The sequence below is a fragment of the Mesoplodon densirostris genome, chromosome 15 (assembly GCF_025265405.1).
Source record: "Mesoplodon densirostris isolate mMesDen1 chromosome 15, mMesDen1 primary haplotype, whole genome shotgun sequence".
NCBI lineage: Eukaryota > Metazoa > Chordata > Mammalia > Artiodactyla > Ziphiidae > Mesoplodon > Mesoplodon densirostris.
This window is the reverse complement of record NC_082675.1, coordinates 3,903,100-3,920,996: the sequence shown is the minus strand read 5'-3', so window position 1 is coordinate 3,920,996 and position 17,897 is coordinate 3,903,100. Positions and strand designations below refer to the sequence as shown.

General features: G+C 46.5%; 1 protein-coding gene across 1 annotated transcript in view; it reads left to right on the top strand.

The window, feature by feature from the left end:
• The first annotated feature begins 514 nt into the window (after positions 1-514).
• Positions 515-17,897, top strand: part of TMEM132C (transmembrane protein 132C) — a 375,340-nt gene continuing 357,957 nt past the window's right edge. The window contains exon 1 of the mRNA XM_060119269.1: positions 515-599. Within this exon, the coding sequence (XP_059975252.1) occupies positions 515-599 (85 nt within the window). The remainder of the gene's footprint in view (positions 600-17,897) is intronic.

The window sequence follows — 17,897 nt, the reverse complement described above, 5'->3', positions numbered from 1 at the left end:
GGAAGCGTCCGGCTCCATCTTGCGTCGCGGTACCTGCGCAGAGCTCTCCGGGACGCGAGCCACAGGGCACGAAGGCGGAAGGCTGCTGGGAGGAGGAGGGACCCCGCGGGTGCAACCCGCTTCCCTGCGCGCCCCACCCCCTCTCTCGCGCGCCTGCTCCGGGACCCGCACACTTTCTCCCCGGCATCCTCCAGCAGCAGCCTGCGGCCCGGGGCGGGGCTGGGGGGCGGGCTCCGAGTGGGCGGGACCGAGTGGGCGGCCCTGGGGGCGGGACGGGCCGCGGCTGTCGCGGCGGCTGAAGAAAAGTTGTCCCGGCCAGAGCGCGAGCCTCCGCGGGATCCGCAGGCGTATCGGCGTGCACCCGGCAGGGGCGGGGCGTGAACACCGGCTCCGCCGCCCGGCCGGCCAACTCGCTGCCGGGGGTGGCCCCGGGGCATGGGACAGCCGGCGGGGGCCACGAGCGGGCCCTGCGCCCCCGGCGGGCGGCGGGCGGCCTGAGCTGCCGGGACGCAGGATGCGCTCCGAGGGCGCGGCCGCCGGGCGGGTGGCGCCGCTGTGCCGGGCGCTGAGCCTGGTGCTGGCCGCGCTGCTGGGCAGAGGTAAGAGGCCGGGGGCGGGGGGCGTCGGTCGCGCCGGCGCTCGAGAAGTTCCCCACGGTCCCCAGGAGCCCGGGCGGTGGGAGCCGAAGGGTGAGGGTGTTGCGGGGACCTGGGTGAGGGCGCTGGCTCCCAGGCGCGGAGCGGCCCCTTCCCTAGATGGGCGAGCCCCGTTGGGCGCCGCGTCCGTGTGATTGGGGCGAAATTGGCTGACCCAATATCTCAGGGTTCGGGGTGCTTCCCGGGGTGAAGAGGGGGCGTGGCTGAGGGACACTGTGTGTGTTCACCGTCCCCGAGTTGCGTGAAGACTTAGCGCAACCCGGCACGGCCACGACGTGGAGCCGGGGGCCCGAGAGCGGGCAGCGGAGTTCTTTGCGCCTTCTTCCCCCGCAGCCTGGCGTCCCCCTCCCCAGCTCGGTCGGACTGGGACTTGTGACCCACGAGGGCGGACCGGGCCCTTTGTGCCCCGTTTCCCCCGCCATGGGGTCCCGCGGGCCGGCGTTGGCCCGCGAAGGAATGCGCAACTCCCGGGGACCTCAGCTCGGGAGAAACCCGGGACCCCCTCCAGGCGCCCCGCCGAGGTCCTGTGTGGTCTAGGAGCGCGTAAAGGTGATGGCGCGGGTGGGAGAGCTGGGGCTGCAAGTCGGAATCAGACCTGGGCTTCCCAGCAGCCTGGTCCTGGGGGGCCTTCCACCTCAGTCTCCTCACCTCTGCAATGGAATGATCACCCTGTCTTGGGTTTAAGAGAATTCAGGGAGGGAACGCTTGGTGCCCAGAAGACTCAGGAAAGGTTGGTATTATTATGCAGGTTTTGATTACGTGCGTGTTGGGCGCGGGCCGTGGCGGGAGGGGCGGGGAGACGGGTCTCGGAGCCCGTGGGCCGCCGGTGCCGCGCGAGGAAGCCCCGCTCCTCTGGGGACGGCCGCTGCGCGCCCCGAGGCCGGGCTGGGAACCGGGTGCGGGTCAGCGCGCGGAGAGAGGGCTGGGGGCGCCGTTTTTCCGCTGCCTGCGCCGGGGTAAGAGTCTCGGGGCCATCGGGTGAAACCGAGATGCGCACAAGTGTCCGTGCCCTTCGCGCTGCGTCGCAGCTCCGGCCCCGGCCCCGGGCCCTGAGCGGGTAAACCGAGTCCAACCGGATGAGAATCACGGCTCTCTCCCGCCTAAAGCTCTTCAGGCTGAGCTAGAAATGCATTCGCAGAGACAAGTTGCCAGTTGATGTTACCAAGTAGCGTTTGCTTTTCAAAAGTCACTGCGCACCGGCTGGAATTCCAGAAAAATCTGCTTTCCTTAAGGGTGCAGGTCCCCAGATACACCAACCGGACAAAATTGCTGTTTTAAATACTGTCCCTTTCTCCCAAGAGCTCCAGGTAAACAGGAGTGCGTGCGTGTGCGTGTGTGTGTGCGCGCGTGCGCGCGCGCGCACGGGAACGCGCGCGTGTGTGACATATTTCTGTTTTATTCCGGAGGACAAATCTGTTAGAAAATCTGGTTACTTATTTCTGCCGTGAGCTCTGGGTTCTATCGTTTCTAGGACTCGGTTTCCCCAAATGGAAAGTGACCATTCAAAAAAAAAAAAAAAATCCTTCCCCAAATACTTGCTAGAGATGTTGTGATGATGAAGTGACTTAATGGATAGAAAGCACTTCACTGAGGCAGGTGGTGCCGTTTTAATTTCAGCGAAGGGTGAAAGTCCCGATCAGGCTTTCTCCCTCCGTGAGAGGATTCAGTCAGGTTGGAACTCTGCTGAATGTGCTCTGGGAAGTAAGCTCACGTTCCTCCCCACACACCATCTAGAGGATTTTACTTTTGATTTAGAGAAGTGGCCATTAGAAACGTCCATGTGGAAGAGGCCAGGGACAGCAATTTTGTTGGAAAGTGGAATTGGGAATTTTAAATTTTATTTATTTATTTTATTTTTGGCTGCGTTGGGTCTTCCTTGCTGCGCGTGGCTTTTCTCTAGTTGCAGCGAGCGGAGCGGGGGCTACTCTTGGTTGCGGGCTTCTCATTGCGGTGGCTTCTCGTTGAGGAACATAGGTTCTAGGCGCGCAGGCTCAGTAGTTGTGGCTCGCGGGCTCTAGAGCGCAGGCTCAGTAGTTGTGGCGCACCGGCTTAGTTGCTCCACGGCATGTGGGATCTTCCCGGACCAGGGCTTGAACCCGTGTCCCCTGCACTGGCAGACGGATTCTTAACGACTGCGCTTCCAGGGAAGCCTGGGAATTTTGTTTTAAAGATGCTATTTACACAGCAAGTGGTGAGGGTGTTAGAGGTTAGGGGGAGATGCCCCACCCCTCCCCCCAAAGCCACCTCTCCCCCTGGCTTAGGGCAACCTTGATTTGGTGGGGTTTTCTCTCCCTGCTTTTGCTTGGCAGTTTTCACCGCATAGGGCTCTGCAAAATATTTTTCATTTTGTTTCTCGTGGTCATAAGCAGCAGTACATTCACCCTCTCAGATACCTCTGTAAAGAAAATGTTTGCTCCATGAATTTCTTATAGAGAGGGAAGTTTTCTGACCCTTGTTTAAAATTTTACTGTCGTTTAAAAAAAAAAAATCCATCGCTGACTGTTCTTGCCGAAGGATTTAAGTGCCGATTTCTGGAACCCTCAAAACCACTGATCAATTTTTAATACCAATTGCAAGCTGATGTTCAGCTGTGGATTTAAGGCTCTGCAATTCCTCAGGGTTTGGAACAGAATCATTGTTCTTGGGCGGTTCCATAAATAGACCAGGGCACTGAAAGAAGGGAGTCTTCCTAAGATTTAAGTCTTGGGCTGAGGTAGATGACGCGAAGTGTCGTTGAGTTATGGGTTGAGGAACTGGCCCCGTGTAAAGGGGAGGAAAGGGCAGTGGTAGGCTGAGATGCTGTCAGAGGTGAAGTGATAGTTGTCAGTCACATAGGGGGCCCCCCGGAAGGTCACACAGGCCGGAAATCTCTTTTCGGAAGTCTGGGGCCAGGTATATTTCACAATTCAGAAGGTAGGTAGGTAGATAGACAGATAGAGACCCAGGATCATCCATGTATATTGTCTAACACCCAGCCCAGGCTGGGTGTGGAGTTGCTGCCGTAATTGGACACATAAGTCATTTTGCATGAAAGATGTGAGTATATACATAGAAGAGGATCAAGTCCCCAGATAGCCTCATTGTACTTTAGAGCAGCCGTGGTCACCAAAAGAATTAAACACCAGCCAGCCAACCTTTGGATAGTGAGAGCTTTGGGGATTTTGAATTGCTGATTTGGGATTTAGGGGCTGGGGTGGTGTCATGAGTAGGAAGAGGTTGTGGGGGGGGAGGGGGCGGGGGGGGAGGTCCTTCCCGGCTCCCACGTGCACCCTCTTCCCACTGGTAACCACTAGTGTGTCTCTCTCTCTCTGTGAGTCTGCTTTATTGTTGTTGTTGTTATATTCTCTAGTTTGTTTCATATTTTAGATTGCACGTGTAAGGCTCATGCCTTGTCTTTCCTTATACTTGAAGTACACACACACTCTTTGCATTAGGCGCACACCCCTTCCTACACAAGTTGAAACTCCCTGCTGCGTTGAAGCTTCTTAGAAGTGATTTCAGCTTCTCGGAAGCCGTTCTGTTAAACCACCGGACTCCTAGGCCTGTCCTAGTTCTCTTGCTCTACACCCAGGGCTCTAGACCAGCGCTTGCAAACTTCATGACCTGCACGCAAGCACTGTTCTGTCCACAGAGCTTTTTAAAATAAAAAACTGAACAGGCTCCCCCAAATCGGGAGAATTCACATATAAAACTCGGGATTTCCAATTTCCCCTAAGAGGGTGGGTGCTCTGCCGACCTCGGGTGCGCATGCCTGTAAGGCTACATCGTGCCAAAGCTATGCATGGGTGTCCCCCACCCCGGCCCCTGGGTGGGGTGTTTATTAAGTGCTTCTCTTCCCCCCCTTACCTGCCGACCCCTTCCCAGCCATTTGAATTTGCACCTTCAGCTCTTCCTCCTTTATCTCAATATTCATCCTTAGCTTAATCACAAATGTGGCTAGAATTGGGCAGAGAAGAACCCAGAACTCTCAATTATATTAGCAGTTAGCACTTTCATGAGCAGGGGTTAAAACAAAGCCTTTGGATGTATTAGATATTTCATAACATCCATAGTCTTGAGAAGCAAGGATAATAAAAACCAATCTTTGGCATTTTAATTGGAGTGAAAGGGGGTATTACTGAATTAATGGAATAAATGGAAAGTCTGATGGATAGAATATCTCCCTACAGCAGTCTGCATTGTTTAAAAGTAAGGTTTATTAATGTAATTTTCATACAGTAAAATTCACCCTTCTGAGGACAGAGTTTTAATTTTGATGAACGCACATGGCCATGTAAACGCAAACACACCTGAGGTATAAAGAGCACTTCCGTCACCCCCCAAATTCCTGGGTGTTTCTATGTAGCCACCCCCTCCCCTATACCTACAGGCCCTGGCAACCACTGATTTGTTCTCTGTCCTTATAGTTTTGCCTTTTTCAGAATTCCATAAAAATGGGATGGTGCAGTATGCAGCTTTTGAATCTTCTGTCTTTCACTTAGCACAATGCATTTAATATTCACCTATATATCAACAGTCTATTCCTTTTTGTTCTTTTCCTTAAGTTGATCTATAGTTGGTTTACAATATCTTATGTTTCAACCATATGACATAGTGATTCAAAATTTTAATGGTTATTCTCCATTTATAGTTATGAAATATTGTCTGTATTCCCTGGGCTGCCCAATATATCCTTGTAGCTTATTTATTTTAGACATGGTAGTTTGTACCTCTTAATCCTCTGTCCTTGTCTTGCCCCTCCCCCTTTCCTCTCCCCACTGGTAACCACTAGTTGGTCTCTATATCTGTGAGTCTGTTTTTTTTTTTTTTTGTTGTTGTTGTTGTTAGATTCACTAGTTTGGTTTTATTTTTTATCTTATTTTATTAATACATTTATTTATTTATGGCTGCGTTGGGTATTCGTTGCTGCGCGCATGCTTTATCTAGTTGCGGCGAGCAGAGGCTACTCTTCATTGAGGTGCGTGGGCTTCTCATTGCGGTGGCTTCTCTTGTGGAGCACGGGCTCTAAAGCGCAGGCTCAGTAGTTGTGACGCACGGGCTTAGTTGCTCCGTGGCGTGTGGGATCTTCCGGACCAGGGCTCGAACCTGTGTCCCCTGCATTGGCAGGTGGATTCTTAACCACTGTGCCATCAGGGAAGTCCCTGTTTTATTTTATAGATTCCATGTGTAAGTGGTAAAATACAGTATTTGTCCTTCTCTGTTTGGCTTATTTCACTAAGCATAATACCCTCCAGGTCCATCCATGTTATTGCAAATGGCAAAATTTCATTCTTTTTTATGGCTGAGTAATATTCCATTGTATATATGTACCACATCTTCTCTATTCATTCATCTGTTGATGGACACATAGGTTGCTTCGATATCTTGGCTATTGTAAAAAAAAAGGCTGCTATGGGCTTCCGTGGTGACTCAGTGGTTGAGGGTCCGCCTGCCGATGCAGGGGACATGGGTTCGTGCCCTGGTCCGGGAAGATCCCACATGCCATGGAGCGGCTGGGCCCGTGATCCGTGGCCACTGGGCCTGCACATCTGGAGCCTGTGCTCCACAGTGGGAGAGGCCACAGCGGTGAGAGGCCCGTGTACCACACACACACACAAAAAAGGCTGCTGTGAACATTGGGGTGCATTGTCTTTTCGAATTAGTGTTTTCATTTTCTTCAGATGTATGCCCATGAGTGGAATTGCTGGATCACATGGTAGTTCTATTTTCAGTTTTTTTGAGGAACCTCCATACTGTTTTCCACAGTGGCTGCACCAATTTACGTTCCTACGGTGATCAAGGGTTCCCTTCCTCGTCAAATCAAAACCACAATATCACCTCACACCTGTGAGATGGCTATAATCAAAAAGACCACAAATAGTCTATTGCTTTTTAATACTGCATAATATTACAGTGAATGGGTACAGCACTGTTTGTTTATTCATTTCCTAGTTGAAAGCCATTTAGATTACTTCCATTTGTGGGTCATTATGAAAAATGTCACTATAAGTATTCACAAACAGGTTTTCAAGTGAATGTTTGTTCATTTCTCTTGGGTAAATACCTAGGACTGGAATTGCTGGCTGGTGTGGTAACTGTACACATAACTTTATCAGAAATTTCAAACTTTTTTCAAACATGGAAACATTTTGCAATCCCACCAGCAAGGTATAAGAGTTCCTGTTGTTTTGTATCTTCAGGACCACTTAATGTTATCCCTTGTTTTAGTTTGATTTTATGTAGCACTTCTAATAGGTGTGTAACAGTATATCTTTCAAGTTTTAACTTTTATCCTATGACTTATAATGTTGAGCATTCTTTCTTGTGCTTACTTACCATCCTTATACCTTCTTTGGTGAATGTCTAAATCTTTTGCCAGTTTTTTGTTGGTTGTTATTTTCATATTATTGATCTTTGAGGACACTTTATATATTATGGATTCAAGTCCATTTTCAGATAGGTGTTTATAGAAATTCTCCCAGTATGTGTCTTGGGAAGAGCAAAGGATTTTTTAATGAAGTTTAGTTTGTTGAGTTTTTTTCTCTTAGTAATTGTGCTTTTGGTGTCACATCTAAAAAAATCTTTGCCTAAGGTTTACAAGGACTCTCCAGATGTCTCTAGTGATGTTCAGGTGTTTTATATCCCTGCTTATTTTTTAATCTTTTTGTTCTGTCCGTTATCGACAGAAATGTTGAAGTTATGGGTTTGTCTAGTTTTCATTTCAGTCCTGTCAGTTTTCCTTTACGTGTTTGAAACACTGTCTTAGGTACATATACGCTTAGGATTGTAATGACTTCTTGGTGAACTGACTCCTTTCTCGTTATGTAATATCCCTCTTCATTCTTGGAAATATTCCTTATTCTGAAGTCTGTTTCATCTGATATTAATACAGCCACCTCAGCTTACTTTTGATTAATGTTTGCATTGTAGTATCTTTTCTGTTTTTTCAAAAAAACAATTTGTGTTTTTATATTTTATGTAGATTGTTTATAGAGAGCATGTAGTTGGGGTTTGCCTATTTATCCAATCTGATAATCTGTGTCTTTTAATCATTATATTTAGACCATTTATATTTAATGACATTTTTGATATGTTTATATTAAAATCTATCATCTTGCTTTTCGCTTTATGTGCCATCTGTTCTTTACTCCTTTTTCCTTCTTTTTCTGCCTGCTTTCCTACTGAGTATATATATATATTTTGTTTGTTTGTTTGTTTTTGTTTTTGTTTTTGCGGTACACGGGCCTCTCACTGTTGTGGCCTCTCCCGTTGCGGAGCACAGGCTCTGGACGCGCAGGCTCAGCGGCCATGGCTCACGGGCCCAGCTGCTCCATGGCACGTGGGATCCTCCTGGACTGGGACACGAACCCGTGTCCCCTGCATTGGCAGGCAGACTCTCAACCACTGCACCACAAGGGAAGCCCTGAGTATATTTTTTATGATTCCATTTTTTCTCCATATTGGCTCATTATTTATACCTCTTTAAAATTTAGCCATTGCTCTAAGATTTACAAAATTTATCTTTAATTAATCAAAGCCTGCATTCAAATGAGGTCATACTGCTTTATATGTTGTGTAAGAACCTTAAAACAGTATATCCCCAACATTTTTTCCTCTACATCTAATTCTTTTCAAGTGCATTCATCTTACACCCTGGGTATGGCTAAGGGAATTTCCACTTAGAGATTATTTGTATATACTTTGAAGAAGGATACCAATTATGTTTAATTGGCTTGCCTTTATTTCTTAGTGGGTACTTCTGATATCTTTGAAACCGTTTTCTCTGCAGGACTTGCTTCTCTCTCCTACCTGTATGCTGAGCTGAACAAAACTGTTTCTACACGTTAGGGATTTAGAAATTACTGCCTCTAAGGAGAGGACAAAGGTAAAATACAACCCAGCCAAAGTCTGAATTAGCAAAATTTCCAAGACAATAGTTATACATATCTCTCAGAGTAAGTCCTTGTCTTCTGAAGTGTGTACATTTCTTTTTCTTTTAATTTTTTTGATTAAGGATGACCTTAGTGGTATATTAAGAGTGTTAAGTTCACACTTTCAAATGTCTGGGATCCTAAGCAACTCAAAGACTTGATGTAGAAGACCATGTCATTGCTACATAATTTTTTTATTATTGAAGTATAGTTGACATATAGTATTATGTTAGTTTCAGGTGTACAGCATAGTGTTTGGACATTTATATACATTATGGATTGATCACCATGAAACGTCTAGTAACTATCTATCACCATACAAAGTTATTGCAGTAGTATTGACTATATTCCCTATACGCTATAGTACATTCCCGTGACTTATTTATTTTATGGCTGGAAGTTTGTACCTCTTAATCCCCTTCCAAAAAATATTTTTTCTTTCTTCCTCACACCCTTCATGTTGTCAGTGACACGGGGGGCTATCACTTACAGATTAAGTAAGGATGCCCTGTATCATGGAAACAGAAGCTTACTTTTGAGTATCTGTTCTGCCAGTTCCTGGATGAATTGGTCAGAAGCATCAGAAACATATCAGGGCAACCTAAGGACTAAGGGATTGGGATCTTATGACCCCGAAGGTACACTAAGGGACCAGTTTCCTAAAAGTCTGAAGTTGCCAGTTCAAGAGTCCTGGTAGTTATCATGGATGTCTGGTTTCAGGGTACCACTGCTGGGATACAGGGGCTCTAATTATTTTATTTGTTTTTATCTCTGTGCTCATGTTTTAGATTCAGGGGAGAAAGACTCCCTTAACCTTGGCTGAACTTTAGAATCACCAGGAAGCTTTAAAGAATGCTAACATCCAGACTCTACACCTAACCGATTGGGCCAGGATCTTTGTAGTAGTGGAGTGGAGGTGGGCATAGAGGTAGGGTTGATCATCTTTACTTTTTAAAAGCTCTTCAGGTGATTCTGAGGTGTAGCCAGGGATGAGAACAGGTTACTTAGCCCCATCCCTGTCTAGAAAAGATTAAGACGATCTGATGGACAGTTCCACCATTTTGTATTCAAGGGAGAAGGGTATTTCTCCCAGAGAAAGGTTGAAGAACTGTTACAAAGGAAGGCAAGAGAGAGTGTGTGTGTAGCAAAAATTCTTGGAGGAAAGGACAGCTCTTGTGAGCCTACTTTGTAGGATTCTGAGGCTCTTTTAAGGAAAAAAAGGGACATAGCTGCTCAGCACAGTGTATTCACCTCCTGAGGCTGGTGTAACAAATTACCATAAACTGGGTATTTTAATGTAACAGAAACGTACTTTCTGCCAGTTCTGGATCCAGAAGTCCAAACTCAAATGCAGGCAGGGCCATGCTCTCTCCAAAGACTCTAGGGGAGGTTCCTGCTTTGCCTCTTTCAGAGTCTGGTGGCTCCTGGCTTCCTTGGCTTGTGGCTGCATCCCTCCGGTCTCCCTCCATCTTTACATGGGCTTCTGTGCATGTCTTTCCCCCTTCTGTCTTATAAGGACACTGGCCATTGATTTAGGGCCCACCCTCATCTAGGATGACCTCATCCCAAGGTCTTTAATTACATCTGAAAAGACTCTGTTTCCAAATAAGACCACATCCATAGGTTCTACGTGCACCTATCTTTTGGGGGCCACCATTCAACCCATTACACACGGTAATATTTGGCATGTGGTAAAAGGTCAAGAAATCACAGCCGTTATTATATGTGTAGTTATCAAAGCCATGGAGAAGAAAAATCACCCAAAAAATCTAATAGAAACTACACATAGATGCTTTTTAAAAAAACGGAGAAAATGAAAAGAATTAGAAGAACAGTGGATTTGACAGTATCAGGGAATAGGAAAAGCTCCTCGAGTGTGCGGTGTCTGTTCATTATCAGTCTAAACAGAGAGCCAGGGGTTTAGATTCTGAGACATCCCTTGATGTACTTCATGCTTAAATACAGCTTAGACCTAATTCCATTTGGCTTAGTTTCATAACACTCTTGATACTGTCTTAAACAACCCTTCTCCCTCTGGGGTCACAGAACCACCAGAAACATTCAAAGCAGCGCCCATGCCTCCTTTAGGTTAATTTTTTCATCCAACTCTTCAGGCCACTCTTTTCATCGTTCTTGCTCAATTGGTCCCTCTGGCCCCTTAATTATAATGCTTGATTTCTGCCGCATTTCCTCACCGACTCTGTGGACTCCGATTCTGTAGAAATGTGAATATAACACTGCCCACTTTGGCACATGGGGGTAGATTAGCAGTCCTTTGAGGCAATTCTCTTATTTGCAAAATAAACAGAGGAACTTTAAGACACTCATCCCACCCCCAGCACACACACAGAACAGAAGGCTGGTACTGTTCTTATCGTGGAGTTCCAGCTCAGTGATGATTTTAAGCCAAAATTACAAAAAAATTAAAAAATAAAAAATCTCACACCTTAAACAGGAAGTGGCTCTGGAAACATGGTTTTGTCTCCGTTGGAAACAGTGAGGTTGTGTTTGAGGCCCTGACACAGGGTTTCCCCATCTCCCCAATGGAAATGGTCTTTGAATAGGCACCAGATAATTCAGTTCATTAGTCTCGACCCCTTTAGTTGCAAATGCCAAAAAACTCAGCTTATGCAAATGGTACCAGAGCAAAAAAAAAAAAAAAAAAAAAAAAAATTAAGTTAAATTAAAAAATGGGAGGGGGTTGTCTAAAAAATGTATTAGGTCAGGTAACTGAAAAAATACCAGCTAGGCTTCAGGCACGGCTGGATCCAGGGGTCAATCAATGTAACCAGACACTGTTTCTTTCCACCTCTGTCTGCTCTGTTCTTTGTGTTGGCTTCATTTCTGAGTGGTCATCATTGTCACCAGCAGCTCAAGGTTTACATTGTATCCACACAGCACACCCCAACAAAAATAAAGTGACTTCCCAAATGCTTGTAGAAAAAGTTGATGGTGTGAATCTCATGGTGGTCACTGGAGTCCCTGGCCCAACCCTGAGCCAGTCACTGTTGGGGGGCGGGGATGGAGTTTCTGATTGGTCAGGTCTGGGATACACCAATCTGGGAGACTCAGGTCATCTCCACCCAAACTACTAGGACAGAGAGTGCAGAAGGTGTGGCATCCAAAGACAAATCGGGCTTTGTCAGATGAAAAGGAATGGACGCCAGGCAGGCAGGAGGACCCTGTCCAACCAACCAAAGAACAAAATGAAGGAAACCAAAGGCCAGTTGGATGGCTGCTTCTTACATGTATAGTTAAAGCTCTTGGAGCAGTTCACAGTAAGGTCAGCTTGCTTCTTCTGCTGTCTGCATCAACATCTAAGTCAAGGACATACACCTCCCAGTGCACCTTTGGTTCTGGGGGGCTTTCTCTAGTTTCTGTCGGCTTTGGCTCTCCTCCTTTCATTCATTATTCCTCCATCCAACATCCCTCCATAGCAGCTCTATTTACAATAGCCAGGACATGGAAGCAACCTAAGTGTCCGTCGGAATGGATAAAGAAGATGTGGTACACATATACAATAGAATTCTACTCAGCCATAAAATAGAACACAAGAATGCCATTTGCAGCAACATGGATGGACCTAGAGATGATCACACTAAGTGAAGTAAGTCAGAAAGAGAAAGACAGGGCTTCTCTGGTGGCGCAGTGGTTGAGAGTCTGCCTGCCGATGCAGGGGACACGGGTTCGTGCCCCGGTCCGGGAAGATTCCACATGCCCCCGAGCGGCTGGGCCCCTGAGCCATGGCCGCTGAGCCTTCGCGTCCGGAGCCTGTGCTCTGCAACGGGAGAGGCCACAACAGTGAGAGGCCCGTGTACTGCAAAAAAAAAAAAAAAAAAAAAAAAAAGAGAAAGACAAGTACCACATGATAACACATATGTGGAATCTAAAATATGACACAGATGAACTTATGTACGAAACAAACAGACTCACAGACATAGAGAACAGACTTATGGTTACCAAAGGGGAAGGCAGGGGAGGGATAAATTAGGAGTTTGGGATTAGCAGATACACACTACTCTATACAAAATAGAGAACCAACAAGGACCTACTGTATAGCACAGGGAACTCTACTTACTATCCTGTAATGACCTATAATGGAAAAGAATCTGAAAAAGAATCTATATATCTATCTTTCCATACATGACTGAATCACTTTGTTGTACACGTGAAACTACCACAACATTATAAATCTACTATAGTTCAATTAAGATTAAAAAAAGAATTCCTCTAGTACCAGCCATGGTCCAGTTGCTGCCAGTAACATCTTCTGCCACTGGTTGTCTTGCACATGAGACCTTCCCTCCTCCGTGAGGGTTGAGTTCCTAAAGCCGGTCAGATTCTAATGCCTCAGCCATAGGAGGCAACCCTAAAAGGCTTCCCGCTCTGCCGTCTTCATTTATGAGAAAAAAAATCCTGGGAGATGTCTCCATTTAGGTGTGTCTGTTCTGCCCCAGCTCTGTTTCATCTCTCCTGCCCCCTAAGTGGCGATGCATGCTTTTCTCCAGTTCATGTAAATCTTTTGGGTCAGCACACAGCCTCGGGTCACCATTCTCTTTAGTTTCCATTTTTAATTGTAGCCAGTGAATGGACTCACAGAGCAGACTTTTCTCATCTGCTTTCAAACTCAGCGTTTTCCTCTGTCATGCACCTGTCCCCACTATGGGTCAGTCATCTCCCCGGCTGTGGCCTGGCCCTTGGACACCTCCCCAGACCATCAATGACAGGAGGTGTCTACTTTGGCTGGGAGGTTGGCTGGAAGGAGTCCTGCGGTTCACTCTCTCGTTCACAGACGCAGGAAGTCTGCAAATATCAGCTTCTTAACCCTTCTCAGTGGTCGAGGAGTCCTTGATCTGGGGGATTTTATTCTCTCTCTCTCTCATGTCTTGAGCTCCTCTCCTGCAAACACACAGGGTGCTAAAGGGTGTGGTGCTATCAGTTTCTTATCCAGTTACTTCGAATCCTGTAGAGACAGTCCTTACTTTAATAACCCAGGAGGAGGCCCACCATGTCCTCCATCCTCAGCACACACCAGCTGCACCTTGATTGGGGAGGTGCCCCATTCAGACCCCTCCTGACCATCAGTCAGGTCATGTTGTCCTCTGCTCAGAACCCTCCAGAGGCTCCCATCATATTTAGAGCTGAAGCCACAGTGTATTCAGTGATCTACAGGTGCAATGTGAACTCTGACCCCTAGCATCCTTCTGACCTCATCTCAACCCCCACACCCTCACACGCACACTCTGTTCCAGTCCCACTGGCCGCCTTGCTGGTTCTCACCACCCCACTGGGCTCTCACCTCAGGGCCTTTGCACATGCCTGCTGTGGGGTAACATGTAGGTATCTACTGGAGCCATTTCCCTTTGTCTACACCATCTGCTCTTCTTCATTATGGCACTCTCTAGTCCCCTTTTCTGTTGTGTTTCTCTTTGCACTTATCACCACCTGATAACCCATAGATTTCCCTTATTTGGCTAGCCATCTTCCTCGCCCCTAGAATTTAAGCTCCATGAGAACAGAACTTCTTTTCTCTTTTGTTCACTATTGTACATATCTCTTTTGCTCATCAGCCCCAGTGCCTGGCACATATGAGGCCCTTAATACTTGGTGAATGAGTGAATGAATAAATGAATACATGATTTAATTCTGTCTTTGTCTTCTCATAGTATCTGTCTTTCACCCCAAGCTCATCTCTTACATCTCGATAGTGCAGAAAAATGGGGAGGTAAGTTTGATGTGCTTGAAGTCTTTAGACGGACATCATTTTATCAAGGGTCCCTGACTGAGAATAGAATCCACCACTATTCCTTTTCTCCATCAGTCACTCCCGGAAATTGTCCCTTGGATTGGAGGTGAGAATGTTCGTAATAGTGTGATGCTCAAATGAGCTGGCCAGAGGCAACATTTTCAAGTCACTGACTTTATTTCTAAGTGGCCATCCTTCTCTGTACTCTCTGCCTCTTCCTTTCAGGTGAGAGAAAGGAGGGCCCCCTGCTTTGCAGATAATAAGTTCCCAGAAATGACCACATGAAAGAAATCAGCTTAAAACAGAGACTAGAATTTCACAGTAAACAGTGAAAAACACCCTTGATTAGGACTTTCTCTTAACAACTGAGTAAATTACAGAAATAATGAAAAGTGACTGCAGATGGGTACAAGATGTCTTGTGGGGGTGATGAAATTACACTAAAATTAGTCATCAGTTATGGCTTGATCCAGGTGCTCAATTATGACATCAGAGGTTTTTTTCTTCAGTTCTTTGCTTTGCCTATTATGGTGTTGGCTTCATTTTTAGGTTCTATGCAGTGGGTCTTGGCAGTCCCAGGCTCCCACCCTTGTGGAGCCAAGATCAGCTATCCTTTACACGATACCCGATGAACACAGGAAAGGTCCTACTGTGTCTCCTTGGCTCTGTTTGCTTCACGTGCCATGTCTGAACCAGTTGACCTGGTCTGGACAAGACAATGTGCCCTAATTATCGTGTCTGGGAGCTGTGGGAGGAGTTTGCAAGGGCTGACAGTGGGGTGCAGAGGACAATTGGGTTGCTGCCCCCAGAAAAAGCATGCACGATTGGGGCCATTAAAAAACCCAGTAAACATTCCTACATCTCCAGATTTAGGAGTGTGAGCGACACAGGTAGGGAAGACAGAGAAAAGTCGGGCAAACAAGTTGTCTCTCTTTCCTGCTCAGACATCCACCTGAGCTAGTATGTATGAACAGGAAGCAGCCCTGAAGATGTGTTTTCCTAATTGAGTTTGTGTCACACTCGCCTGAAACAAGGATAAGCAGGCATCGTTTATCACTCTCCTGTCAACCCATCCATCTCTTCAACATCAGAGACAAAAAAGAGACGGATGCAGCAGATGGGCCCAAGTACTGCTTGGAGAGACAAAGATAGGATCCAGACGGAGCTTGGTTCAGCACATCAGGGCCTCAGCCTCACCTGATAACTCGTAATTGAGGGGCAAGAATAAAGCTTGGGGTTCACACGAGCCTGAGTCAGATTTCTGCTCCATTGTGTAGATATGGGCGTGTTATTTAATCCCACAGAGACTCAGTTTCTGGATCTGTGCAATGGGGCCAGGGAAGCGTATCTCACAGAGTTACTGTAAAGGGTCCCATGGACTATTGTATATCTGGCTTTTCTTTTCCCATTTGCCCACATTGCAGACACACTCTCCATCCTGCTCTGAGCCCTGGAAGGCTGACCTCGTCAGGGGGCACTTCCTGTGCCTGTGGTGTGCCGTCTTAGGTTGGCCAATGAGGGCACTTGTAGGAGGTTGGAGGGCAGACAGAGAGCGAGGCTGGAGTATTTACTCCCCACCTGCTCCCTGTGCCTCTGCCTCCTGTATGGAGTCCTCTGTGCAAGGCTCCTGCTCTCCCTGGGGTCAGGAACACTTCTCCTCCTGCCTCCTTATTTTTTATAATTTATTTTATTAAAGTACAGTTGATTGACAGTGTTGTGTTAATTTATGCTGTACAGCAAAGTGATTCAGTGATACATAGGTATACATTCTTTTTCATATTCTTTTCCATGATGGCTTATCACAGGATACTGAATATAGTTCCCTGTGCTGTACAATAGGACCTTGTTGTTTATCCATTCTCTATATAATACTTTGCATCTGCTCATCCCAAACTCCCAATCCATCCCTCCCCCACTCCCCTCGCCCCGGCAACCACAAGTCTGTTCTCTATGTCTGAGCGTCTGTTTCTGTTTCATAGATTAGTTCATTTGTGTCCTATTTTCGATTCCACATGTAAGCGATATGATATGGTATTTGTCTTTCTCTTTCCGACTGACTTCACTTAGTATGATCATCTCTAGTTGCATCCACGTTGCTGCAAACGGCATTCTTTCCTTCTTTTTTATGGCTGAGCAGTATTCCATGGTATGTATATACCACATCTTCTTTATCCGTTCCTCTGTTGATGGACATTTAGGTTGTTTACATGTCTTGGCCATTGTGAATAGTGCCGCTGTGAACATAGGGGTGCACGATCTTTCTGAATTAGAGTTTTGTCCAGATATATGCTCAGGAGTGAGATTGCTGGATCATATGGCAACTCTATTTTTAGTTTTTTTGAGGAACCTCCATACTATTCTCCGTAGTGTCCTCCTGCCTCCTTAGATGAGGTTTATGTCCCCCTGTGTCTGATCTTTAGGACATAGTGGAAGAGCGTTGGACGTCTGTGGTTACTATGTTTAAACAAGCTCAAACCTATGGACAAGTTGGAAGAACACGGGCCTGGAACTCTGGTCCCCTGAGCTGTCTCAGAGTGTCTGACCAACTAGGCACTCACCACCCTGGAATGTTTGCCGTGTGTTTTCTTATGAACAAAGACATACTCTTAAGGAACCACAGTACAGCATGAAAATCAGGAATAAACGTTGCCTCCTGACTACTCCACAATCCTCAGACCCTAATTCAGTATCCCCTGTTGTCTCAGTAATCTGTTTCATGTCATGGGTCTTTGTTTGCCTTCAGTCTTTTCTTGAGTTTCATGACCTTGAGAGTTTGGAAGATTACAGGCTACTTACTTTGTGGCTTGTCTCTCAGTGTGGGTTTGTCTGATGTTTCTTTGTGCTTAGGTTCCAATTATACACCTTTGGCAGGAGTGTCTCAGAAGGGAGGCTCTGCTCTCCCCTTTTGCATTTAATCAGGTGGCACATGATTTAAATTTGTCACAGTATTAACGATGCACACTTGATCACTTGGTGAAGGTAGTGCTTGCCAAGCTTCTCTACGGTGAAGTTACCCGTATTCGCTTTACAATGAATAAATATTCTATGAAAAGATGTTCAGGGGCAAGGTAAATGTTTAGTATTAGAATTTCAATACTTCATTTATGAATTTATTAACAGAATGGGGTCATGGGTTTCATTTGTACTCTGTGGCTTATGTTTCGTTATTATCACTGGTTATTTCGAGGCTCAGAATATCCTCAGTTTGGCAGTGGGAGCCATGTTATCCCGGCTTCTATGTCCTTTTGATGTGTCCTCAATATTCTTTTTTTTTTTTAATTTATTTTTTATTATTTATTTGGCTGCATTGGGTCTTCGTTTCTGTGCGTGGGCTTTCTCTAGTTGCAGCGAGCGGGGGACACTCTTCATCGCGCTGTGTGGGCCTCTCACTGTCGTGGCCTCTCCTGTTGTGGAGCACAGGCTCCAGACGCGCAGGCTCAGTCATTGTGGCTCACGGGCCCAGTCGCTCCGCGGCATGTGGGATCTTCCCAGACCAGGGCTCGAACCTGTGTCAGGCAGATTCTCAACCACTGCGCCACCAGGGAAGCCCTGTCCTCAATATTCTTTAAGCGTTTTCTTCCTTTC